The sequence below is a fragment of the Rana temporaria genome, chromosome 7 (genome assembly GCF_905171775.1).
Source record: "Rana temporaria chromosome 7, aRanTem1.1, whole genome shotgun sequence".
NCBI classification, from domain to species: Eukaryota; Metazoa; Chordata; class Amphibia; order Anura; family Ranidae; genus Rana; species Rana temporaria.
This window is the reverse complement of record NC_053495.1, coordinates 40,963,271-40,989,623: the sequence shown is the minus strand read 5'-3', so window position 1 is coordinate 40,989,623 and position 26,353 is coordinate 40,963,271. Positions and strand designations below refer to the sequence as shown.

The window sequence follows — 26,353 nt, the reverse complement described above, 5'->3', positions numbered from 1 at the left end:
GATAGAGCACACATATCGTATGTGTTTATATATATATATATATATATATATATATATATATAGATACTGTAGATATATAGATATAAATAGATAGATAGATGTATAGATATTGATATATATATATATAGATAAATAGACCATAAAAAAATGAGTCGAACACTAAATATTCATAAACAACAATGTTTTATCAGTTAAAAAAAAAGGCAAAACAAGGTGAAACAAGGTGAAAGATTATTACATTCACCCAAACAAGCAGACCCATGCATAATCATCGCAACAACATAATTTTTTTAAATTAGACGTGACTTACGTCCATCCCTATTCACGGACGACTTACGCAAAAAATAAAAAAATAAAAATTTCGATGCGGGAACGACGGCCATACTTAACATGGCAAGTCTATCTATACGCCGCAAAATAGCAGCTTTAACAGTACGCCGGAAAAAGCCATCTAGAGACGACGTAAGAGAATGCGACGGCCGCGCGTACGTTCATGGATCGTCGGAAAAAGCTCATTTGCATACCCGACGCGGAAAACGACGCAAACTCCCCCCAGCGGACGCCGAAGTATTGCATCTACGATCCGAAGGCGTACGAAGCAGTACGCCTGTCGGATCTAACCCAGATGCCGTCGTATCTTGGTTTGAGGATTCAAACTAACGATACGACGCAGGAAATTTGAAAGTACGCCGGCGTATCAGTAGATACGCCGGCGTACTCTCACTGTGGATCTGCCCCAGTATGTCTAGAAATAAGACAATCAGCTGTTCTCGACACGTTTTAAGGAATATATCTACTTCATTAGAAGTATAATGGGTGCACACAGGGTAATATAAACCCTTATGCCTTACCCTTAAGACCCTTAAACCAGATGCTTGACAATCAAGATGGAGGAGACAGTGGCTAGCCTAGTAGCATCAGTTAGAGACGTGCATACTCATTCATTGCTATATAAGCTTTATATGTACACATAGCATCAGTAAAGCTGCTTAGAATCCAGAAGTCCCTTTTAGATACAGCACAGTAGGTGAGCGTGGTCACTCTAGGACAAGAAGAGTGTTGCTGGCATGATCACCTGGTAAAAAGAGTAGATCAAAGTAAAGAAAGGGAAACATTTCTGAAAAAGAGAAACTAATGTCCGTACACACAATCGGAATTTCCGATGGCCTAAAATCCGATGGAATTTTTAGTCGGAATTACATTCAAGCTGTCTTGCATACACATTGTCAGACCAATTTCCGACCGTCCAAAACGCTGTGACGTAAAACTATACGACGAGCCGAGAAAAATAAAGTTCAATGCTTCCGAGCACGCGCCGACTTGATTCTGAGAATGCGTGGGTTTTTTCTCCGTCGGAGTTGCACACAGACCATAGGAATTTCCTATCGTAAAAAAATAAAACATGTTCTATTTCTAAATACCGACCAAAAAAAGTCTGATGGGGCCCACACATGATCGGAATTTCCGATGAAAAAGTCTGACTTTTTTCATCGGAAATTCCGATCGTGTGTTTGCGGCATAAGGCAGCCATCACACCTAAGCACTAGTAAGCTGCAATATATTACTTTTTTGTTATAGAGTATAGATACCTTTAGTTTTGTTTGATATACCTAAAAAAAAATTGATATATAACTCAGAGAGAAAAAGTCTTATAAAATTAATAATTTATCACATCTAATACACATTCTTTATATTATCTGAGATGTTTGGAACAAAGTGGTTTCAGAAATCTGTAGTCACAGAGGGTGGCTCAATTAAAGTAACCCTTCTCTCTTCCAATGTTTTTGGAAACTGCTGCCAAATTTGAATTATTGTGCTTGTCATCAACTCACCGAAGCATAGCCAGTAAACTGATACTTTGCTCCTGTTGGGTGCCAGCAACTGGCACTGCACAGAGAAGGTAAATCTATGTTGTCAATCACAGCCTGCACATTAAACACTTCTGCTCTTCTCATGACATTTACATTTTAGTTCTAACTGCAGGGCAAGAGCCATAAGTCAGGATTTAGGGGGAGGGTTCGGAGATGGAAATGAGGACTTAGCATTGAAATAAGTAACATTGCTGGTTTAGGATGCACATTTTGGGGAAATAATTTTTGCATTTAAAATAGTAGATGTAGCAGATTATCGCGGTACCACTAGATTGGCATGTATGGGGAATGGAAAGATACACTTTAAACTGCCATTTGGGGGTCATAAGTGGAAATCGGCCTTGCCCACATGGTAGACCTTAATATATCATATACATTATATGGTTAGCAGACAAACCATGAACAGCACTGCATGAATGTTCAAACTCCTGCCAAACCGATGGCTTATGTCCCTGAAAGTGGTAATTGAATAGCGTCAGCTTTGGCTGTAACGCAAGGACATGTCTGGTCCAATGATAATTTTAACTAAGGCATCCAATATATACTTACTAGTATAGACCCTAGGGAAATAGCAAAGGAAGAGAGTGCATATTGTTTCTGTTATATTATTATGAGGCAACTAGGGACCTTGGTGCAAGGTTTTATCATATGCCGCCTCTAGAGTATTGGTTCTCAAAATGATGTGTTCCACAGACCATTTGGATCCATTATGGGAGACCACCTATACCTAGAGCACCGTCCTATCTGGTAGAAGTGATCAACTAAACAATGTGACTCTTGGTTGTAGTCTTTTTTTCTTTTTCCTCTCAGTAACTTAGTTTTCTATTGCTTTTCATGGTTCAATAATATACTTAGCTTTGCTTTTATCAGGTTCTGTGTTTTGCAGCCCCTTACTGCTTCACAGATGCATTCTAATTCTTTATTTTCTCCTTGTCCATTATTTTACTTTTATCGGATTTAATTTAACACCCATATCTGCAAACAATACTTTTTTTTACTAGTCAGGAAAAATACAATCATCCTTTTTCTTCAAGTATCTCCACTATAAACTTTTAACACATTATTAGTTCAATGTGGACAAAGGTTTCAGCAAAACATAGAACTTACTATTGGGGCCATCCAAGTCCATGATTGGTTTCCTTACAGTGCTTTCTGAATATGATTGGTGCCTGTATCAATCATATCAGGCTTTCAGCTTGTTTCAAAAGAGGAAGTGTTTTCTAGACATGTGCATTCTTTTTCATTCGAATGCATTTTCGCCTGAATTTTGGAGATTTTTGCATTCGTTTTAACAAACAATAATAAACGTCAAAATCCGAAATCTGAACGATCCGTCATAAAAAATGCTTTATTTTCGTTTAGTTGCGACAACAGTTCAATATAGATAGAAGATTCCACATGACGGTGACAATAGTGATCTGTGTCTATCGAATCTGCGGTCGAATGTGCCTAAGCTAACTCTATTAATCCAAGATTATTTGACATAGAGAGAAAAGATTAGACATTATGAAGTTTCGATGAAGCAGCTAAAAACATACAATCGCTGTGAGCGGACATTTATGGTCAAATGTTTCGCCCATAGGCTATAGAAGAATTCTAATGTTGGTTGACTAGTAATAATAATTAATAATTATAAATATTACTAGTCATACAACATTAGAATTCTACTATAGCTTGTGGGCGGAGCATTCGTTCGGAAATGTATGATAGCGGCGTCGTACAGTTTAGCTGCTTCGTCGAATATTCTTAGAACATTCGACAGACACCGTAAGCCTTCAATTGACAGATTTAACCTTAATTCGGCTTTTAGGACTAATGCATTTTTCAACTAAACAAAATAAATAAAGACGAATTTCGGCAGTAACTAAATACATTTTCTGACGAAAACAAAATTCTGAAACAAAATATTTCAGTGTGCACATGTCTAGTGTTTTCTCTTACAATACAATTCTTACTTATCCACAGTGAGCAAGTAAAAAAAAAAATAGTATGTGTCCACACTCAAAAAAAAGTGCACTTAGTATAGGTCTTATGCTGCGTACATACAATCGTTTTTAATGTCATGAAAAAAAACAACGTTTTTCTTTATGTGATTCTTGTCAAGCCTGCCTTGCATACACACGATCGTGGAAAAAATGCTTGATCAAAGCGCGGTGACGTACAACACGTACGACAGCACTATAAAGGGGAAGTTCCATTCGAATGGCGCCACCCTTTCGGCTTGATTATGCAAATTTCCCCTTCTCATAACTTGCTTCTGAGCAATGTGCGTTTTTTCCTCCGTCGTTAAAGCCTACACACGACCATTTTTCACGACGAGAAAAAATAGAGCAGATTCAAAATTTTTCTCGTCTAGAAAAATGCTCTGGAGCCTACACATGATCGTTTTTAATGACCAATTTAAAAAATTGCATTTTTCTCGTCATGAAAAACGGTCGTGTGTATGCAGCATTATGGGGGTTATCCACAAAGCCGCGGCGCAACGTAACTTTTCGGATTTAAGTTTCTCCGCCGCAAAATTCTAAAGTTAGGTGCCGATCCACAAAGCCCTTACCTGGAATTTTGCGGCGCTGTAACTTAAATCCGTCTGGCGCAAGGCGTTCCTATTCAAATGGGCGAGTCCCATTTAAATTAGGCGCGCTCCCGCGCCGGACGTACTGCGCATGCTCCGTCGGGTAAATTACCCGACGTGCATTGCGCTAACTGACGTCGCTCCGACGTCATTTGCTTAGACGTTAACGTAAATGGCGTCCAGCGCCATTCACGGACGTCTTACGCAAACGACGTAGAATTTAAAATTCGACGCGGGAACGACGGCCATACTTAACATGGCTTAAGACAACTAGGGCTTAGCCCTAGTTTTACGCGGCGGAACTCGACGTAAACGACGTAGATTTAGAGCGACGGGCCCGTCGGAACGTTCGTGGATCGCCGTAACTGGTCATTTGCATATTCTACGCCGGCCGGAATGGCCTCGCCACCTAGCGGCCGGCCTAGAATTGCATCCTTAAGATCCGACAGTGTAATTCAATTACACATGTCGGATCTTCGTCCTAACTATGGGAAACTGAGTCTGTGGATCAGTTCCATAGTTAGGACCAGGGATACGACGGAGTAACAGCAGTTACTCCGCCGTATCTCTTTTGAGGATCTGGCCCTATATTCCTTCTTATAGAAGGAATCTTCCCTGACCCCCCCTCTCAGGGAGCAAGACTTGTGATGGTGTAGGGCACACTCAGGTCCACCCGCCTCTCCTCGTGGTCTGTCAAAGCCGACCAACGTGTACTAGGTGGGAGGGCTTTCCTGTAGAGAGACTATTCACAGGAAGGAAGCTAAATAATGGCCACAAATCCTACCCCTAAACTTCAGGGTAGGTCCAAAGACCCACACCTTTCAATCAACCATACATATCCCCAGTTGGGGTAAGGAACAAAAGCAACAAAATCTCCAGCTGCCTGCTGCCCACACGACCAATGAAAGTATATCATACATCAGAGATTAGAGAGTTGGTTGGGATGGATGGGTCTTCAAACCACAGTTTAAGAAACACTAATCTTAAGGATTCTCAATTCCTCTTTTGGGAGAATGGCCCCGCCCACAGACTGATATTAGATATTAAACAGTTGAATAGAAACTGCAGGTAAAACATTTTTTTTGAGCAGATCCCAATCACTAAGTTCTATTACAATTTTACAACACATTTACCTAGAGTTTACTGCTGTTTCTGACTGGCACATCTATTTTACATACATAATCATTTTCATGGGTAGTGTTGCTGGATGTTCTTGGCCCTGTGAAAGACACATGCAGATGGTAGGCATGTGAAAACCAGGGGGCTAAAAGAGAAAAATTATACATATTCTTTGCTAATAACATAACAAATGTACATGTGTTTTCCAGATGTGTCCCTTTCATCCAATTGACAAAAAATAATGTTCAGATATTTCAGGTTTTGTTAATGGATGTTACCCACATGTGTTGTGCAACCTTTCAAGTGAACTCCTGTGACCCCATGCCAGTCGTAAATTTGTCATTACAGATAAGAGTCATTGTACAATTGCAGGGCACAGATGATCATTAGGTGGTAGTGAAGTCGGCAGTTAGAAAATGGTAAATAGAGACATGTGCACTTCTATGATTGCTGCTTTAGATCTTTTGCATTCACAAGGAAATTTCAGCTTTTCATATTTCATGCTTGGCTCCTACAGCTGCTGTTAACTTGTTTCTGTAAGCTGAATATATGTATATATATATATTTAAACACCAGTTGCAAATAACCACTTCACAGTCAGGGTTCTTTTATTCCTTTGAGCTTAATGATAACTCACATCAGCTACACAGTGCTTTGGCACATGTAGCCATCTTTGACAGTAAATACGTCCATATAGCAGCTGATGGAATCATTAGGTTACTTGTAATCACACACACCCCTGCTGAGAAGCATAGGGATGGACTGCTTGATATAAGAACTAGTCAAAGGGAGCCAATAAGGACTTTTGGAAATGTATGTTGGAATGGGAAAGGCCACAAGCATATTGGTTTAATAAACAACATACACATTTCATTATAACAACAAAAAATGTAATCTCAAAGAATCACAGATAACGTGGAGCACTGAACCACCATAGCCTTGCTTAAGTGCCTTTCCTAACCATTAATCCCGGACAGGTATCCAACTAACCAAAGGCCCCAGATGGCATAAAACAGGTACCATTCAACTGTTGGCAAGGTTAAACCTGCCTATAATGCTATTAAAGTAAATAATAAGGAGGGTGATAGACTTGCCAGAACACTCCAGGAAGTTTAAGATCAGTAATTTCTTCTATGCTTAAACCCCCCCCCCCCCCCCCACACACACACACACCTTCCTCTATATGAGCACTTGATTAAAAAATAAAACCACTCTCTAACTCCCCATGTTCTCTTTTACTCCGATGAAATTCCGATGTGATTTTGGTCGGACAAAAGTCCGACCTTGTGTACGGGGCTTTACCTTAAGTGGACACATGATCATCCAGTGTTGAGTTTTTCTTCCCTCTGTTTACTTCCTTGGGGGGTCCTTCTTCTAGGTGTCCATGTCATTGCCTGCGTGAGGTGGACTATTTACAATGGCCACCAACAACAGAGGTGTTCTTTTAGGTTCTAGAAGAGGACTGATGTCAGACCCAGAGCAGTGAAGGCACCAGGTAGTGTGAAGGTTAACAGGTAGTGCAGGATTAGCAGTCCCCACAGGCCGAAACAGTGTCAGCAAGGGAACTGGATAGCTGAGTATAACTGGCTTAATCAGTCAAGTAAAGCATAATGCCTGGGAGGGTTGGGTTAGAGGGGCTGAGAGGGAGAGATGGGTAAAATATAGATTTTGTAAAAGAAAAAATGGTTTGTGTTCATAACCTCATATAATTGTATTGGTACACATTACTTCATAAAGTGCATAAGTGCTAAAACAAATACTAGATGCAAACAATAAATAAATAAAAAAACGGGGGAAAATTTTATGCTGTTTACACCCAGACTTATAAGTGCATATCACAAAAAAAAAAAAAAAAAGTGCAAAAACTCTACTCCAAAGGTAAATTGATTAGGTATAGTCCATATAATAATAGAAATGCAAACAGTACTTCAAACTGATAAATTAATTACACAAATAATTCATGTGGTTGACCACCGATCAGTCCATACTGCCATGCATAAATTGAAGTGCAATGTGCTGTAATCAAAAGAAAAAATAATGGTTGTCCCAAACCCAGTTATTGAAAAAAAGTGTTCCAATCGTGGATTTATAATTGTATTAGTTCTGTAGTTGGCCACCCAAAAACATTCTCCACTCCCAAGTGTGAGAAATATATATTTTGCCTGATGTTGGGCTTTAAGTATAATATGGATTCACTTCTTTTAGACACAAAACGGTCAATAAAAACCACTTCGGATCCTTCACCTAAGGCTTAAGGTCACCCTATACCCATACCATACTTCTATCAAGCAAGGTTTCTTTTTATTAAAGCTTCAAGGGCTCTTCATTCATTCCTTAATTCCAGCCCTATCTTCTGTTGGTTCAGTAAAGCCAACACAACTTTTGAGCAATTTACAGACATCAGAGCTAAAACTGTTAGGATTGGGTGATCCTTCTTCAATACCTATGAGTACTTTAAAGTGAATCTGTTATTACAGAAATATGGCAATAACAGGTGCTCCTCTATTGCTATGATGAACTGCTTGTGTTGAAGGAAATCTGTTATGATTTAAGAATTGTAGATGCGTGTTTTGGGCTATTTTCTTGGTAAGTTTCTTATTCCCCGTACACACAGCCAGACTTTCAAAGAAAAAAAGTCCGACAGGTTTTTTTCTCGGAAAGTCCGGCCTTGTGTAGCCTCCATCTGACTTTTTTTGTCGAAAGTCCGACGTACCTTAGATAGAGAACCTGTTCTCTTTCTGTCCGTCGGACTTCCGACGGGCTCACGGCAGACTTTTGCACGGTCAAAAGTCTGACCGTGTGTACGAGGCATTAGGCATATGCATATTAGACATGTTGAAACCTGAAACGATAATACTTAAGTCAGCGACTCATTAGGTAGTAAAGGACAAATTAAGATAACCCTGGAACTTGCACCTTAAAAAACAAGCAAACAATTGCAGCTCCCATATTCATATGCCGACAGGACTTTCAAAACCCAACTTCACCCTTTTGGTTTCTCATGTTGAACTCTGCTACCTTTATAAGTCTGTCATTTTTTTTTTTTAGAAAAGCTTACTGGGACTTCACAGCTGTTCTCAGTCCAAATACTGTTTAAGCCTGCCTCATCTGATTCATCTTTTTGCAAGGCAAATAGCATTGTTTACTTGTAATAAGGGATCTTGTCTCCAGTATACGTTTAAAAAAAAAAACTTCTGTCTGGCGTTATTTGTTTCCAGCTTTCTTCTTATTTTCTCGTTCATCCTTTACCCGGTGTAAGTAAAGTTTTGTCCTCTTGGCCGCCATACATCATAATCTGCTTCATTTACCTGTTACACTTTAAAGCATTGATTTCTCTGACATCAGGGGTTGAAAAGTATTTTTCAAAAGTTTTTTTTTTTTTTGTATTTTGGCTTAAGGAATTCATACACATTGTGGAAGCTGCTATACACAAGCTTTTACTGAGCAACTTACTAACTCACTGAAATTTCTCTTCTTTCAGCTGTACCTTATAATGGTCACATTATAGCAGCAAATCTAAAAATCAGGTCAGAGTGGTAATCAATAGGTACCTTATATATCTCAAAGACTTTACATTGCTCTTACCAAGAAAACAGAGTTTGCCTCTTTTTTTCTCCCCCCATGCTAGTTAGAAATTGAGAGAAAGTTTCTCTGTTTAATGGGAAAATGGCTTAGAAGAAACATAAAAACATAAAAGGCTGACAACAAAAAATGACCAAATGGTCCATCGTGTCTGTTCCTTTTTGATATATATATATATACATACATATATATATACATATAAATAAATATATATATATATATATATATATATATATATATATATATATATATATATATATATATATATATATATTTGTAATCTTTTAGTCTGGATATAGATCTATGTTTGCCTGGAGCATGCTTAAATTCAATTACTTTAGTCACTACCTCTGCTGGAAGTCTGTTCTAAACATCAACTACCCTTTTGGTAAAATTATACTTTCTAAGGTCAGTTTTGAGCCTTCTTCCTGCTAGTTTGAGGTCATGTCTATAACATAATGGTTGCCCCCACAGAAACCTTCACAGAATGGATATCATGATTTTCATATCCATCAATGTCTTCCAAAGTACTGTTCCTAACCTGTTTTATTGTTAAGCGTGATATTGTTCATATATGTCTGTGGAAAAGTTTGTTTTAAGGTCAGTGATACTTTGAAAATAATTTTATATTGCTGTGGATAATCATATGTATATTATTACATATTATTAATGATTATATATTAAAATGTTGTGTTAATTATATTATTGCTATTATTAATAAAAACTAGTTATTATAACTATATATATATATATATATATATATATATATACCAATAATAAAAAAAATACAATTATAAAATATATATATATATATATATATATATATATATATATATATATATATATATATATATATATATATTTTATAATTGTATTTTTTTATTATTGGTTTAGAAGAAAAAAAGAAAAACAGATATACAGCTGCGTGTATAACACACATCACAATTAATATATATTATTAATGCTGTAGTTAATAATTTTAACATTTCATTTTTTTTCTTGACTATAATAAAAGGCCCCTTTCACACAGGTGCTTCAGGATAACGGAATCTACTTGCTCAGAAGGGAATCTCTCCGCTGATCCCTGCTGAGCAGGTGGATGACAGGTCTGTGTCTGCTCCACTATGCAGAGCTGACACAGAAACAGACACAGTCCCGCTCTCCTCTGTGGGGCAGTCAGATGTAAACAGACCACCTGTCTGTTTCCATCCAATGTCATCTGATCCAGCAGATGGATGGGAAATAGGACTGCCATCCCTCTGTTTTTGGTAGACAGGATCGGATGGCGGAAGGTGTCAGTGGAAATGCCTGACAGTCGTCGCTCCATAAAAGAGACTGGAGGGTCCGACCAGGTCCGCCTGAAAAACTGACAGGCGGACCTGTTCGGAACCGCAGTGTGAAAGGAGCCTAAAATGTATTTATTCTATTCTCCTAGTAGCCACTGTCACCAAAACTGAAAGTTGGTAAAAATCCCTGGACTTTTCTCAGTGCTTTTAACCACTCCCTACCCTATTGAAATTAGTTTAAATATTAGTATAATCCCACGTACACACTGTTGGACTTTTGACTGGGCAAAACTCTATCGGAATTTCTGACGGAAAAATAGAGAACCTGCTCTCTATCTAAGTCCGTCGGAAATTCTGACGGAAAAAGTCAGATGGGGCATATACACGGTCGGAATATCCATTGAAAAGCTCCTATCGGACTTTTCTATCGGTAATTACGACCGTGTGTACGCGGCATTAATTGAAAGGTTTGTGCACTGGCTTCTGCACTATGCGCTTGCATATAAATTACTTGTCAGCAAAGAATTCCGTTTAAGTTACAGCTTCCTTTTTATAACAGCCATTTAGTTACCGATGGTCATCGTGATTTTAAATTTTTAAATTTTAGGATCTTTTTATGGTTCATTACACTTGTATGTGTTTGTTGTTATTGTGTTACGTTTGCTAGGGAGTAGAAAGTTTTGTGTGTATATGTGTGTGTGCATAGTTTGTGTTTAAAATGTTTCATAATGTTTTTTTTTTTTTCTTTTTTTTCTTTTTAACAAAGTGCTCTTCGTTAGTCTGATTAATGTTGCAAATTGGGAAAAACAGAAATTGCCATAAGGTTATTGCAATAACTTAATGTTTTATAATGTAATTATTTCCTGTATTATCTTGAGTTATAGTCTGTGAATCACTAACAGCTATAGTTATTACACTTAAGGGGGCCACAAAAAATGTTGGTTCTTCCGCAAAGAGAATGTATCTTGTACAATTCAAAAATATATGGAGATTTAGTTGGCCCCTTATAAGAAAAATAAAACAAGTGAAAGAAGTTAAAGTATAACTAAATGTAAAAAATTGTTTTCATTTTTTTCCTTTTGGATGGAGTGGAGAGGGATTAGAACCCCTGTCTGAATTTATTGCTGTCTGTGTCCCCATTAGGGAGATTCACTCCCTCTGTTTGTTCTATTTACCATTACCATTGGAAGTGAAATTAAAAGAAAACTTTGGGTTGTCCCCAGAAATATAAAAGAGGGGAAATCATTTAATGGGGACACCAGTTATGGTGACATGGGGGTCCCCAAGGAATTACCTTAATTTGCATTGATTAACTCTCACTTACCTCTTACTTCCTCTTTGGCTATGGGACAGGAGTGAAGGAAAATCTCTGCAAAGGGCCACAGATGGTGAAACAAAATCTGTCAGGGGTTTTATTCTTCCCTTGCGTTCTACTTTAAATTACTTCCAAATATTGTATATTTATAGTACACCTTTGTGCATACCTTTGCATAGGTATGAGCAGTCATGAGCACCACAAGACTCAAGAATGCAGGGGTTCTCTTTTTCTCTCGTCGAGATTCTTGACTGATTTCCAGACGAGAAACCTGAATGCCTACACACGAACGGGAATCTCTGCAAGAAGCAGTTTTCTTGCTGTTTTTTGCTGAGAAACCTGGTCGTGTGTACAAGGCCGGATTCAATTTGTGGTTTTACAGGTAACAGGTTAGGCTGTACAGATTTCCTGAGATTTTAGGGCTACTGTGCTGTCAGTTCACCACAGGACATTATGTCAGGAACACTCCCTCTTAAAGTGGTTCTATGCATGAAGGTAAAAAAATCTTCTGTGTGCAGCAGCCCCCACATCCCACCCTAATACTTATTTGAGCCCCCTCTCGATCCAGCGATGTCCATGAGAGCCAGGGACTTACACTTCTGATTGGCTCTTGCTGTTGTCAATCACAGCCAGTGAGCCAATCAGGAGATGGAGGGGGCAGGGCCAAGCTGCAGCTCCATGTGCGAATGGACACACACAGATGCAGGTCAGGAGTGTGCCTGCTTGGGACCCGGGAAGACAAGGATTAATGCTGCTCTGTGCAAAAGCACTGCACAGAGAAGGTAAATATAACATGTTTGTTATTTAAAAACAAAAAAACAAGGCTTTAATATGCATTTAAGGCGATTGCATTGTAAGTTTCCAATATGGATGGTAAACCTTAGGGTTTATGTACAATTTAAGTCTTCCAACCAAAGGTTTACAGTATTTTGACCAGGGTGTCGGACTGGTTGCAATTAAAGAGTGGTAAGGAAGACCTCTTTATATTACAACACAGATGAGGCTATAAAAAGTGAGCAAAGTCAACAAATGCATTGAATGAAGACCTGCACTGTATTAGTAATTCATTTTTATCTCAAAATTAAATATGTTACACATAATATATAATCTGAAATTTCCGTGGTGGTGTTTTTAATAAAGCAACAATCTCGATTATAACCATAAATAACCTATGGCCTTGACTTCAAAGCGCATTACTGAATACATGGTATTTATTGCTCCAGAGCTCCGGTCCATGCATGGTTGCGTAACATCTCCCTGTTTCGATTGGAATTGTTAATTGCACATATTTACTGTAAGCATGGGAAACATTTCAAAGAATCCAAGGGTCCATTTCTCAGTGGATCACATACCAACATATGTAAGCTGTTTATAAATGAAATGCAAACAAAACAATAAATAATGATTAAAATTAATATTAGTAATTCAAGTTAACGACAAGGAAATTGTATTAGGTAATAGCCATCTGGCTCATTGAGCAATAATCCCTACGATGCATCAGTTTCATGAACCAGTCTTGCCTTAAATATGACACAGCTTGCTATAATTCTTGTTATGATTTCTTAAAGAATAGTAGTTTCAGTAGTTCATTATTACTTGCCCCTGCAGCTACAGTAGCTTAATAATATCAGTTGCAAGGGATACCTATTCTGCTTATACATGGGAACTTCAAACATAGGGACTTCAAGTCTGAAGCCTTTTTTTATATTTTTCTTCCCTGCATCAGCTGCTCACAGGTGCCACTAGAGGGAGCTGAAAGTAAAACATGACATGGATTACCCATTTATCCCAGTCGAGAGCTAGTCTCTCATTTTTAGATCCCTCTAGCAGTTGCTGAAAGCAGCAGTTGGAGGAAAAGAAGACTTGCATGCTAGAGGTCCTCTATCTATACAGTTAACAATAGGAATCAATGGACACATTTAGTATCTGTGAAATGTAGTGGAAACCAAAACTCTCAATATCACTCACTAAGCTGCTTAGACAAAATTTTCTTGATGTACACATTTTCTCTATTTATTCAAAGACTGTGTTTTTTGGGTGGCTGTGTATTTGTATTTGCATTTTTCATCCTTTTTATGTATGTGATTGTTATTTGTGTATTGTTGCTTCACATGTTTTACTTTTCTATTTCTCTCCTGTCTGTTGTTTGTTTTTTGTTTTTTACTGAAAAAAGTAAAAAAAAAAGCTAATGGGAGGGTGTTAATTTGTCAGGTCCAATATAGTTGAAAGTAGCTTCCCTAATGCAGAGGAACTTTTTATAAACACCAAAACCACTTTAGATTTGGCTTCCCTCTTGACTCAAATACATTTAGCAAAAATTGTGAAATTTTGCTGAAATCTTGAGATTTTGCCCAAAATATCAGAGAAATTAAAATGTTTAATTTTGCCAATCCATTATTAAGAATACCGTAAAGGATAATGGGTGAAGATGCACTTATCCCTTTGAGAAAAACTCAACATTTCATCCTGAAGGAAATCTCCTCCCCCTCCATTAATAGAGAGCTTTGCATTTATGAAAGCTATAGTGCAGCTTCTATGAATGGAGGAGGTGGGAGGTAAAATCAGATGAGCAAAACATATTTCTGGGGGGATCCTGTGCAGTCTGTATTGCTACAGTTTCAAGGAAAAAACGTAATTAATATTTGCCAGTTTTGGAAAATCAGAAGATTGAACTAGAAAGTCAATTTAAAAACATTTAATTACACATTGGCTCATGTTGGAACTACGTTATATAACTTGTTTTAACAAAAGGGGACTTTCTCTTAGATGAAAGATTCCTATTGACTAAATAAAGATGAAGCCTTCATAATGCCACTAGCAAGTGAATTGCATTCCTATGAGAGTTTGGTTTTGTGCCAATTTGACTACCTCCAAATTGTGTAGTTGATTACAGTCTACAAAACTTTTTTTTCCCAAAAATCAAAAAATTTCACTTGCCCCCTTGCCAACAAAAAAAGAGTTTTTCTGTGAAATAGAATTATGAGAATGTGTGTGTAAAATGATACCATGTTTAGAAGTCAGGTGTGCACATCTGTAATTGTGACCTTGCCTGATTGTTTTTCTTTTATTTACAAAAGGCAAATCCACTTTGCACTATAAGTGCATTTGAAATTGCACTGAAAGTGCACTTGAAAGTTCAGTCGCTGTAGAGCTGAGTTGAACACGCAAGGAAAATAAATAACAGCATTTTAGCTCGCACATGATTGGATGATAAAATCAGCAGAGCTTCCCCTCATTTCAGATCTACCCCTCAGATTTACAGCGACTGCACTTCCAAGTGCACTTTCAGTGCAATTTCAAGTGCACTTTGCACTTGTAGTTTGCACTTGTAGTGCAAAGTGGATTTGCCTTTTCGTAAATAACCCCCACTGTGTCTACCGGTGAGGTCTGTGTATTGGCACAACTGACTTCAGAGGAACATATTCTGACAAACTGGCCATTTACAAGTAGAATTTCATTCAAAACGCTTTTTGGAATCTTCAGAAGATTTACTAATGGCTAGTGAGGTCACAATTGTTTTCATCTGTAGTGATGAGAAAATTCAAAGGAACAGGATGACAAAGTTTTCTCAAACAAAAAAAAATTCAAACTGTGGAATTTGTTTGTGGAAAATTGTATATATTGAAATGCAAATGTGTTGGGCACAAACAAAATTAATATGTCTGGAATTCCATTCAAGTAGCAGTCAGGATGAAATTCTAAGGGCTTTTGAACAGAATTAATTGACCCAATGATGGCAAGATCTTATCGTCTATTTAACAGTTTTTAAAAATGTTGAAAGAAAATCTATCCTTACAATTTTTGTTTTACAATTGTGTCTGCTATGAGACCAAGTACATGTAGTATGTTGTCCTATGTTCCTATGTGCTTTCTAACCATAGTTATGAGGTCCAATTTGCAACCCTCTCTCCTGCTGCAGCCGGCTTGACAACAGCTTTAACCACTTCCTGCCGGCCGTACGACTATATATCCGCAGTGTGGATGCCAATTGCCGGGAGGCCGTCTATATACAGCCCTTGACCTCCAGCCACTGGGGGGCGCGTGAGCACCGCCGACAGCAGAGCGCGCGTGCCCCCCGCATCACTGAGATGCCGATGCACGTGCCTGGCGGCCGCGATGTCCACCAGGCACACGCGATCGGCGGTTACACAGACAAGGACGTGGATCTGTGTGTGTAAACAAACAGATCCACATCCTGTCAGGGAGATAGGAGACCGATCTGTGTCCCTTGTACATAGGGACACAGATCGGTCACCTCCCCCAGTCAGTACCCTTCCCCCACAGTTAGAAACACTATGCAGGGCACACATTTAACCCCTTCTTCACCCCCTAGTGTTAACCCCTTCCCTGCCAGTCACATTTATACAGTAATTAGTGCATATTTATAGCACTGATCGCAGTATATATGTGAATGGTGCCAAAAATGTGTCAAAAGTGTCTGATGTGTCCGCCATAATGTCGCAGTCCCAATAAAAATCGCAGATCGCCGCCAATACTAGTAAAAAAAAAAAATAATAATTCTGTCCCCTATTTTGTAGGCACTATAACTTTTGCACAAACCAGTCGCTTATTGCGATTTTTTTTTTTTTACCAAAAATATGTAGAAGAATACGTATCGGCCTAGACCGAGAAATTTTATTTTTATTTTTAAATTGGGCTATTTTTTTATAGCAACAAGTAAAAAATATAGATTTTTTTTTCAAAATTGACAAAAAGTTTATAGCGCAAAAAATAAAAAACGCAGAGGTGATCAAATACCACCAAAAGAAAGCTCTATTTGTGGGAAAAAAAGAAAGCCAATTTTGTTTGAGAGCCACGTCGCACGACCGCACAATTGTCTGTTAAAGCGACGCAGTGCCAGAAGCTGAAATTTCACCTGGGCAGGAGGGGGGTATATGTGCCCGGAAAGCAAGTGGTTAAAGGAGATGGATTCATAAGTACAACTTGTCTTGACTGTACACTTTCCCAAGAAAAGCAGCAGCAAGAGGAATGTGGGAGGTGAGTCATCATCTGCATTCCTCTGGCTGCTACTTGTCTTGGGAAAGTGTAACTAACTGCACTGATCAATCAGCCATCTTCTTCATAGCTGTTGTCGGATTGGGCATGGTAGAAGGTGAGAGGGGCAGGTCAGTCATCATAACTATGGCTAGAAAGCACTTAGAAATGTGGGACAGAGTACTACATGTACGTTGTCCCATACAGGGCAGAAATGTAAAATACAAATTCTAGGATATTTTTTAAAATTTGAATGCATTTCTACTGGCTTATGTTCCCTGTCACTCAAACAATCCTGTTAATGGTGAGAACTTGCGAGTAGCAGGATCCCAATGAAACACTCACCTGCTTGTATGTAACAATTTATTGCTGGTTGGATGAGCGAGACATTGCTCTCTTGCTGGTGACTTACATCCTACAGCATTTTTGTCAAATAGGAAGCAATGCCTTGGCTTTCCAGCTAGCGAGGTAGTATCACATGGAAGCAGAGCAGTGATAACTTGCACATTTTAGTGATCCTGTCACTGGCATGCTCTCTCCACCAACATGATGGCTAGGGTGACATGGGACTTAAAGACATATAATAGGAGATCATTTCTTTATATGTAATATTGTTGAGGTACATCTGGCACCCTGATCTTCTTTCACCCAAAGACAAATACGTAGATTTTCTAGTTCTTGGTGTAATTGAATATTTTATTAATGTAACTTTCCCTGTATATTAAACTAGGAGAAATATATATATGTATTTTTTTTTTAAATAGTACACACTTGGTGAAATCAGTCATGCTGGAATGTATAAAAAAAATCTGTTTTCAGTATCAGAAATTTCTGTTTAGCAAAGCAAACCAAGATATCATCACTATGGATGATTTACTGCTAACATTTTGTGTGCTTCTTTTAATGTTTTTCTCTATCCTGTCCAGCTTGCCGATGATCAGGGAATGGTTTTGATGACAACTGTTGCAATGCCTGTGTTTAGTAAAGAGAATGAAACGGTAAGTGCAACGGTGCAATCTGGTCAGTACTCTATATTTTCTTTTCAAAATACTGTATATTCTATAATTTCTGTATACTTTTAATATGCCAATAATACAGCATCTAAGACCAAATATTTAATGTACAGTGCCTTGAAAAAGTATTTATACACCTTTATACACCTTTCAACATGTTGTCATGTTACAACCACAAACGTAAATGTATTTTATTGGGATTTTATCTGATAGACCAACACAAAGTGACACATAATTGTGAAGTGGGAGAGAAAATTGATAAATGGTTTTCCATTTTTTTTTACAAATAAATATGTGAACAGTGTCGCATGCATTTATATTCACCCCCCCCCCCCCCCCTTAGTCAATACCTTGTAGAACCACCTTTTGCTGCAATTACAGCTGCAAGTCTTTTTGGGGATGTCTCTACCAGCTTTCCACATCTAGAGAGTGACATTTTTGCCCATTCTTCTTTGCAAAATAGCTCAAGCTCTGTCAGATTAGATGGAGAGCACATGGGAAAAGCAATTTGAGTCTTGCCACAGATTCTCAATTGGATTTAGGTCTGGACTTTGACTGGACCATTCTAACACACAAATATGCTTTGACATAAACCATTTCATTGTGGCTCTGGCTGTATATTTAGGGTTGTTGTCCTGCTGGAAGGTGAACCTCCGCCCCAGTCTCAAGCCTTTTGCAGACTCTAAAGCCGTGTACACAAGATCGGTTGATCTGATGAAAAAAGACTGATGGACTGTTTTCATCGGGCAAACCGATCGTGTGTGGGCCCAACGGTCTCTTTTCCAGCAGTGTAAAAAAATAGAACATGTTTTAAATTTTTCCTATGGATAAAAAACAGATAGAAAATTACGATCGTCTGTGTGGAACTCCATCAGAGAAAAATCCACACATGCTCAGAATCAAGTCGACGCATGCTCTGAAGCATTGAACTTCATTTTTTTCGGCTTGTTGTAGTGTTATACGTCACCGCCGGTCGGAATTTAGTCTGATAGTGTGTATGCAAGACTGATGAAGGTCAGCTTCATCGGATATTCGACGAAAAAATCCTTTGGATTTTATTCCATCAGAAATCCGATCGTGTGTACAGGGCATAACAGGTTTCTTCTAATATTGCCCTGTATTTGGCTCCATCCATCTTCCCATCAACTCTGACCAGATTTCCTCTCCCTGCTGAAGAAAAACACCCCCAAAACATAATGCTGCCACCACCATGCTTCACAGTGGGGTGTGTTCAGGGTGATGTGCAGTGTTAGTTTTCCACCACACATAGTGTTTTGCTTTTAGGCCAAAAAGTCAAATTTTGGTCTCATCTAACCAGAGCACCTTCTTCCACATGTTTGCTGTGTCCCTCACATGGCTCCTTGCAAATTGCAAATGGAAATCCTTATGGCTTTCTTTCAACAATGGCTTTCTTCTTGCCCGCCTGTCAGTTTAGGTGGACGGCCATGTCTTGGTAGGTTAGCAGTTGTGCCATACTCTTTCCGTTTCCAGATGTTGGATTGAACAGTGATCAGTGAGATGTTCAATGTTTGGGATATTTTTTTAATAACCTAACCCTGCTTTAAACTTATCCACAAATGTATCCCTGACCTGTCTGGTGTGTTCCTTGGCCTTCATGATGCTTTACCAGCTCATTATGTGTTACTTACCTGAGAACGAAGCCCCCGAAGTCCGCCTTGGTTCCGTCCACCGCCGCCGCCATGTCTCCTGGAGCTTCTTCCTTATTTTTGCCGCTCCCGCGCTGTGATTGGCTGGAGCGGTGATGACGTCACTCCCACGCATGCGCAAAAACACGGCATGAACCCAGTTAATGCCATTCATAAAGACGGCACCGCTTAGTGTGCCTGCGCCATTGTCTACAGCCCGCATGCGCTGTAGACAGCGGTGCCTGTTTCTGTGAAAATATCTTACTAATCTAGGCTTACCTGTAGGTGCAAGTTGCAAGAGTGGGTTTACAACCACTTTAAATGTTGAAAATCAGGCTAGCATAATACAGACCATGGGGCAGAGTTAAAGGGTGGGCTTTCTTGGGTAACCTTAGTGAAAATGCTATCAGCTAAAATAGGAAGGATCTTGCAAATTGTCCATGGCAAGAAAGCCATCATTGCCCCAGTAAATAATCTGTAGTTAGGAAGGGCCAGAATTAATGATACCTGTTCTGCCATAAACAGTAATTTTACCAAACTGACTGATAAGGTTGGTCCTCACATCTGTCAGCTGATGTCACTGAGACAGTCCAGGCTCTGGGGAAATCCACCGAGATGCCTGTACTGACAAAAGGCTCAGCCTCTCAGAGAGCTGCCGAGAGCCTGAGCCAGATACTCCGCCCCTATACAGACTGGTGCTCCAGTGACCACAGATGTATGTAGCACTAGACAGACGCTTCTTTCACCTAGGTGAGTATGATTGTTTGTTATTTTACATTCTTTCATCTGGTTCAGGTCTGGCTCTATTTTCTGTATTTCTACGGTTTCAGATACTGTTGGGTGCCTGTTGAGAAAGCCTTGCTGTTATGGAACCTCCTTGCCAGTGCTATTGAGCCAGTTTGAAGCTTTCCTGCATCTGACTACACATTCTAAGTTTGAAACTTCCCAGCACCTCTTTGAGCATGTTGTTCTATTTTAACTTCTGGACTCATGGATCAAAAAGAGAATAATGTTAATGAAGTCACCTTCAAATCCTTATGTGGTGAAATGACTAGTTCATGCCAATGTGACAACATATGCTGAGCCTGGCTGATTAATGAGCATTAATTATATTAGTTTAGTTGGAATTAAAACAGGAAAATTAAAACAGAAGTTCCGGAATGTAAAATAACAATCATACTCACCTAGGTGAAAGAAGCGTCGGTCTAGTGCTACATACATCTGTGGTCACTGGAAAGAGAGCCAGACCTGAACCAGATGAAAGAGTCCAAGATAATTTGAATTGTTGGCCAAAAGAGTTATAAAAAAACAGCCAACACATTTTAAGGGCAACACCACTCCTCTTCATCAGGCCACAACACAGGATAAAACTTAGAGAGTGAAAACAGTGATTTCACAGATCTATATTACAACCAGTATTGAACTGTCCTCATGGAGTAACAACTTGACAGCAATTGTTGAGCCCTAATGAAGGGGGAGTGGTGTTGCCCCCAAAATGCACCTACTGTTTTTATATTACTTTTTTAACCAACAATTAAATTATAAGCCAGTGGCAGCCGGTGGAAACTGGGGGCAAACAGTATGACAGTCGGTAGCACATACCCCATCACCGGGGGCTTCCATTGCTTGGCGGCGGCTTCCCCTGCTCTGCGGTCTGCTGCTCTCCTGCAGCCTGTAGTACTCCAGGTCATCACGGCAGCTTCTGTTTCCTTGCCTCCTCTGGGGCGGTCAATCAGGAGTCTTCTCTTTCGGCCAATCGGAAAACAGGTCTTACACCCGCTTCTGATTGGCCAGATTGAGGATCAGTGTTTCAACAGCAAATATTAATTTGCTGTTGTAACACACCTCACATCCTCTGCGTCACAAGCCCACTCGGTTTTAAAAGCCTATTAGAGCCTCTGGCTCTTATCAGGTGCTTAAAAAAACAGCTGTAATTCACGCACCTGGTGCCCTGAAAGGGGTCGGACGCATGAATAGGGGGTGGCCATGGTGGCTATCGATAGATTCATGCTTGGCATGAATCTATCCATTACCATATAGGGGGTGGAGTGGAGAGAGGGGGTGACACCCTAACGGGTATAAGCCCTCCTTTAGATTCAACACGGCTTTAAAATTGTGCAACTTCATTGGAATGCACATGATTTCAAAACCGCATCTCAGTCCGACTTGAGGCGACTTGAAAGACATCTGTGCAGGTTCATGCACAGATGTCTATTGAAGTCACCTACGAAGTCGCCAAAAGTCGTGCAGGAACTACTTTTGGAAATCTGTGCAGTGGCGCAAAGTCGCACTGATTGGGATGGTGCCATTGCCGGCGATAGGCTGCCAGCACATTGCGCCGATGTGAACAGGGGCTTAGAAGTAGAGGTGGCCCAAACAGGTGCTAAGTCCCTAATATTCAAACAAATCAAAGCACTTCTTGAGTAGACTTTATCTGCACTGAATAGGAACACACTTAATTTATTATATCGATATTGATGTTTAAAACTCATTGACCAAATGGCCCATGTATATAAACTTCATTCCTCATGAAAAGCCCCATATCTATAAACATTGATATCAATAAGAACATTAATATTTTAATTTTTTTTTTCCATTTGCCACTGAAAAAGTTGGAAACGTTTTTTATGTTGTTTGAACCAACAATTAAAGTTAGTCTGGACTCTTTTATCCCGTTTTGGTCTGATGCTCTTTTCTATATTTCAACAGAAGTTAAGCTAATCCTTTGGCAAACAGATAACCATGCATTGACACAATTAGCACTTGACAAAATGCACAAACTACTCCTAGATAAGAACCCATCCCAAACGCATAACATGGCCAATTTTGTCACAGTTGGAAACCTAAAATCAATATTTTGAGATTATATTTTTTTTAAAACTCTCCTAATATGCACTTTTATATTATCTTTTCCAACACTTTTATATTATCTTTCGCTATTAGTTTTAATTCAGCACAGTTAGTTTTTCGGTTGCAAAATGGCCCCAGTACTAATACCCTCTGTTCTCCTACACAGCTTTTTATTTATCTATAAAGAAACAGAATGCTAAGCCAAAGTCTGTTGTATCATTATCTGGTGATATCTAGTTACCATACAAAACTGTGCTCTACAGCAAAAATATAATTGCAAAACCTGGTGAAAACAAAGACCTGAGACAATTTACAGCGCTGGCGAGGTTTAAGAGCCTTTACAAAGACTTTGAACTTTTTAGATGAACATTTCTCAGACATCTGGTGTAGACCACTATAAATTTTGTTGTTGGCGCAAATGAATAAAACGTAAGTGATATAAAGTGATTTTAGGCTGTTAAGGTTTCATTTTAATACAATGAAAAGAAGGAAGCTTGGGTTACCTTGCCTTTGAATTGCTTGAAGTGCAGATTTCGTCCTCCTAAATGAACCTTGCCTAACGTCACTCTTTTTAAGTCCAGATGTACAACTAACCTTTTGGTGCTCAAGGGAAACATAAGACAGTTCCCTGACATGCGGAGTCATCACATACAGTTCCCAAGACTAACTGTCCATGATATTAAAAAATGTGGCTGATGTTTGATTGCACAACCTGTAAATACTTTATTTTTTGGAGGCCTTTCAAACTGGGTGTGTTGGGCGGACTTGCCCAGAGAAATCCCAATGCAAGGACAAAGATAGAAAGCAGGACATATACTACTTTTTTCTTTGCAAGGTATAACAATGCACTACACTGCATTGAAAAATGCTGCTGTAAATAAACATGAATGAAATGCCATTTTGTGACATTCCAATAAAGTTGAAAAAAGTAAACAGAACAATGAGCTGTGATTGGTACATCACTGTGTACTCAAAAGCACACATCAGTGGCCACTGATGTGAATAGGCCCTACAAAAATCAAACAATTTCTAGCTGTCTGGGACTCAAGCCTCGTACACACGGCCGGAGCTTTTGCTCCTCGCAGTTTTTCTGACGGGAAAACTGCCCAAAAACTTCCGGACAAAAAAAGAGAACCTGCTCTCTTTTTTCCTGCTGGGATTCCCTGCAGACTTTTTTCCTATGGGAATAACTGCGATGGAGCATACACACGGTCGGGATTCCCGACCAAAGTTCTCATCTGAGTTTTCCCAACGGGAAAACTTCTCGTGTGTACGGGGGAAAAGTTACCGAGCAGGTTCTCGGTTTTCCCCCCAGGATTTCCGACGGATCTTTTCCCGTCGGGAATACCGGTCATGTGTACGAAGCATCAAAGGTTTTGATCGCACATGTAACGGAATGGCCTGTGATACCCAGAGACTTTTGAAGGATGCAGGGTACTCCTGTGCCAGCTTCACTAATGACTCTTGGGTCTAGGGGCATCCTATGTCCAATAGGGGGATAGGATGACTGAGAAATGATATCATGAATTACATGAGATGGGACAATAATGATAATTCATGTATTGCAGAATATCTTGAAATATTACAAGTTGTTAATTCTGACCCCAACAGGTCAATAGGAGAGTGACTCATTCAATGTGGTACATAGACTGTTGAGGTGCTAATTAAGTCTACCTGGCTGTAGTGATAAAAGCTTGCTGTGATTGCATTCTATTGTCTATTGTGCTAATTAAGTCTGCCTCTCAAGAACCTTTCATTGTGTGAAGTTCTATTGATTATAATATGTGTTGTGAATTAGCACCCTCTAAAAGTCAGACGTCTGACTTACGTCTACAAAGGAATGTGTATTGTGTAGCAGGTGAGAATAACTTATCTCGGACAAAGAACGTCTGGGTAATGATTAGTAATTAGTTCATGTGGATTATCTGAATGTCATTATCTAAAGGAATGTGTATTGAAGTTTATTGTGTCATGTTGTGGGTGGAGTTGAGTCATTGTCCATATTTGGTTGCTAACTGTATAAGAAGAGCTGAATTTACCATTAAAGTATTCATTCGTTTGGAACCAGAGAACAGATTTTTCTCGTTATTCTGGGGGGAAATCCAATGGGTCGTGTCTGCTGGATTGTGGAGTGTCGGATAAGCTGTCGTGGGTTGGTGGAATGAAATATCGTAAATGGCGTTAACCCCTGACCTTTACAATCGTTGGCTAGCAGTGGGATGATTCTATCGCCAGAAGAACAGCTACAAGGACACAGGACAATGGAGACACAGTATGAACGGCTGAAGCTCTCTTCCCTCAAGGACTTACTGGAGAGCCGGGGCAGACCGGTCAGCAACCGTAAGAAAAGGGACATTATCGCAGAACTTGTCGAAAGGGATAGAGCTGAAAGGCCCAGCGTAGCAGACAGGACACCCGAGGAAGAAAGTTTTGATCGGCTGTTAAACGAGGACTGGCACAGTATGGTCCTAATCCTCCACCGGAGATCATAGACCTGGTTATAGCAGCTGTAGATGCAACTTGGCTACATCAAACAGGTGCTTCAGCAGCAGAAGTCACAGCAGCACCAACTGAAGAGAGAGGAGAGGTACAGATACCAGTCCCATTGGAAGAGGAATTCAGAAGGAGGTTACAAGAGATGCAGATACAGCACATAGGACCAGTATCAGAGGAGGCCCTGCTGGGATGGTCGGATTTGATCCGCTGCCAACTCTGGAAGGAAGCGCTAGCTCTTGAGCAGCAACACCAGGGAAAGGTTCTCCCCTCCATCCATGTAAGGTACTGGCTGCAGTATGAAGTATGAATGCCGTTGTTGGGGGAACAACCAAAGCAGGAGTGGACAGCAGAGTTAAGCAGGCTGATCCGGGCAGAGATGCGGTTGGACGAGAGCTACAGAGCCCTCCGGTGGTATGTAGCCCAAGAGTGCCCATGGTCAGCAGATGACAGCCCCACGGAAGGCTATGACTATGATGGCCTGGGATTGTTGTATTGTTGTATTGGAGGATGTCCAGTGACCCTGACTTTGGGGATGATCGGGAGTGGCGCTTGGAGGAAATAATGGAGCACAGAGAGCAAAAATTGAACGTCTCGGAAGGGCACTGGTTACAGGAAGATTTGGAGTTTCTGGCCGTCCAGGAATGGTAGCTGGAGATCACCTACAGACAGCTGCTAGACTCTGCTCAGCAGCAGGGTGGGGCTCCCTTTGCCTGGGACTATGAGGAAATGTCAGATAACAACTGTGAAATCCTGGCTGATGAATCGGCAGTGAAAAATATGGAGATTGTCATCCCTAAAGCCGAAGCGGATGATGTGGAGTTCCAGGGGGCTAGGGCAGTTGGCTCATTTCCCCAGCCACAGATTACAGAATGCATGGATTTAATGGACTGTTCAGAGGATGTTATGGATTATGCATCGCCTGCTCAAGTACTGACAGCAGGACAGAGTACAGCAGACCCCTGCTCTACACCCATTGCAGTTTTGGAGGCCCGAGGTGATAAGGTGACAGTCCCTCTCTACCAGTGGATTTCAGAGATGCAGGGAGGAGAAGCAGCCATTTTCCCTCCCCAACAGTTAGCCAGAGCAGATGGTGTGGAATCCCCAGCAGAAGAGCTGGCAACAGAGCAGAGGGCCACAGGCCTCTGCTCTCAACTAGCAGGAGAGGGAGTTCCTGTGGTAGTGGATGGGACTGTGGTCTCCACTCACAGCAACCCAGCAGAAGAACTGGCAACAGAGCAGAGTGCCACAAGCCTCTGCTCTCAACTAGCAGGAGAGGGAGTTCCTGTGGTAGTGAATGGGACTTCAGTCTCCACTTGTATACCCCAGGGATGGGGGGCAGTTGGCCCAGATCCCCAACAGAATGATGAACTGAGCCCAGTCACCCTGTCTTCTCTCCAGCGGCTGAAAGGACTCCAGGGAGTAGGGCCAGTCCATGCCTCTCCCCAGCGGCAGGCATGTTCTCTGAGAGAGGCAGAGGTTAGCTGGGTGAGTAATGCTCTGTTTGGAGCAATTTATTTGGGATACTGTATGGATGACAGCATTGAAGGAATGGAACTATGCACTAACTTCGGAGTCAACCTGTCTGGGGTCGCCGCCTGTGTTAGTCTC

The 26,353-nt window shown here is 40.2% G+C and overlaps 1 protein-coding gene across 3 annotated transcripts in view; it reads left to right on the top strand.

Annotated features, from left to right (window-relative positions):
• Positions 1–26,353, top strand: part of CACNA2D3 (calcium voltage-gated channel auxiliary subunit alpha2delta 3) — a 1,177,822-nt gene that overhangs the window by 743,590 nt on the left and 407,879 nt on the right. For all 3 annotated transcript variants that reach the window (XM_040359261.1, XM_040359262.1, XM_040359264.1), the window contains one exon: positions 17,667–17,738. In XM_040359261.1, the coding sequence (XP_040215195.1) occupies positions 17,667–17,738 (72 nt within the window). The remainder of the gene's footprint in view (positions 1–17,666; positions 17,739–26,353) is intronic.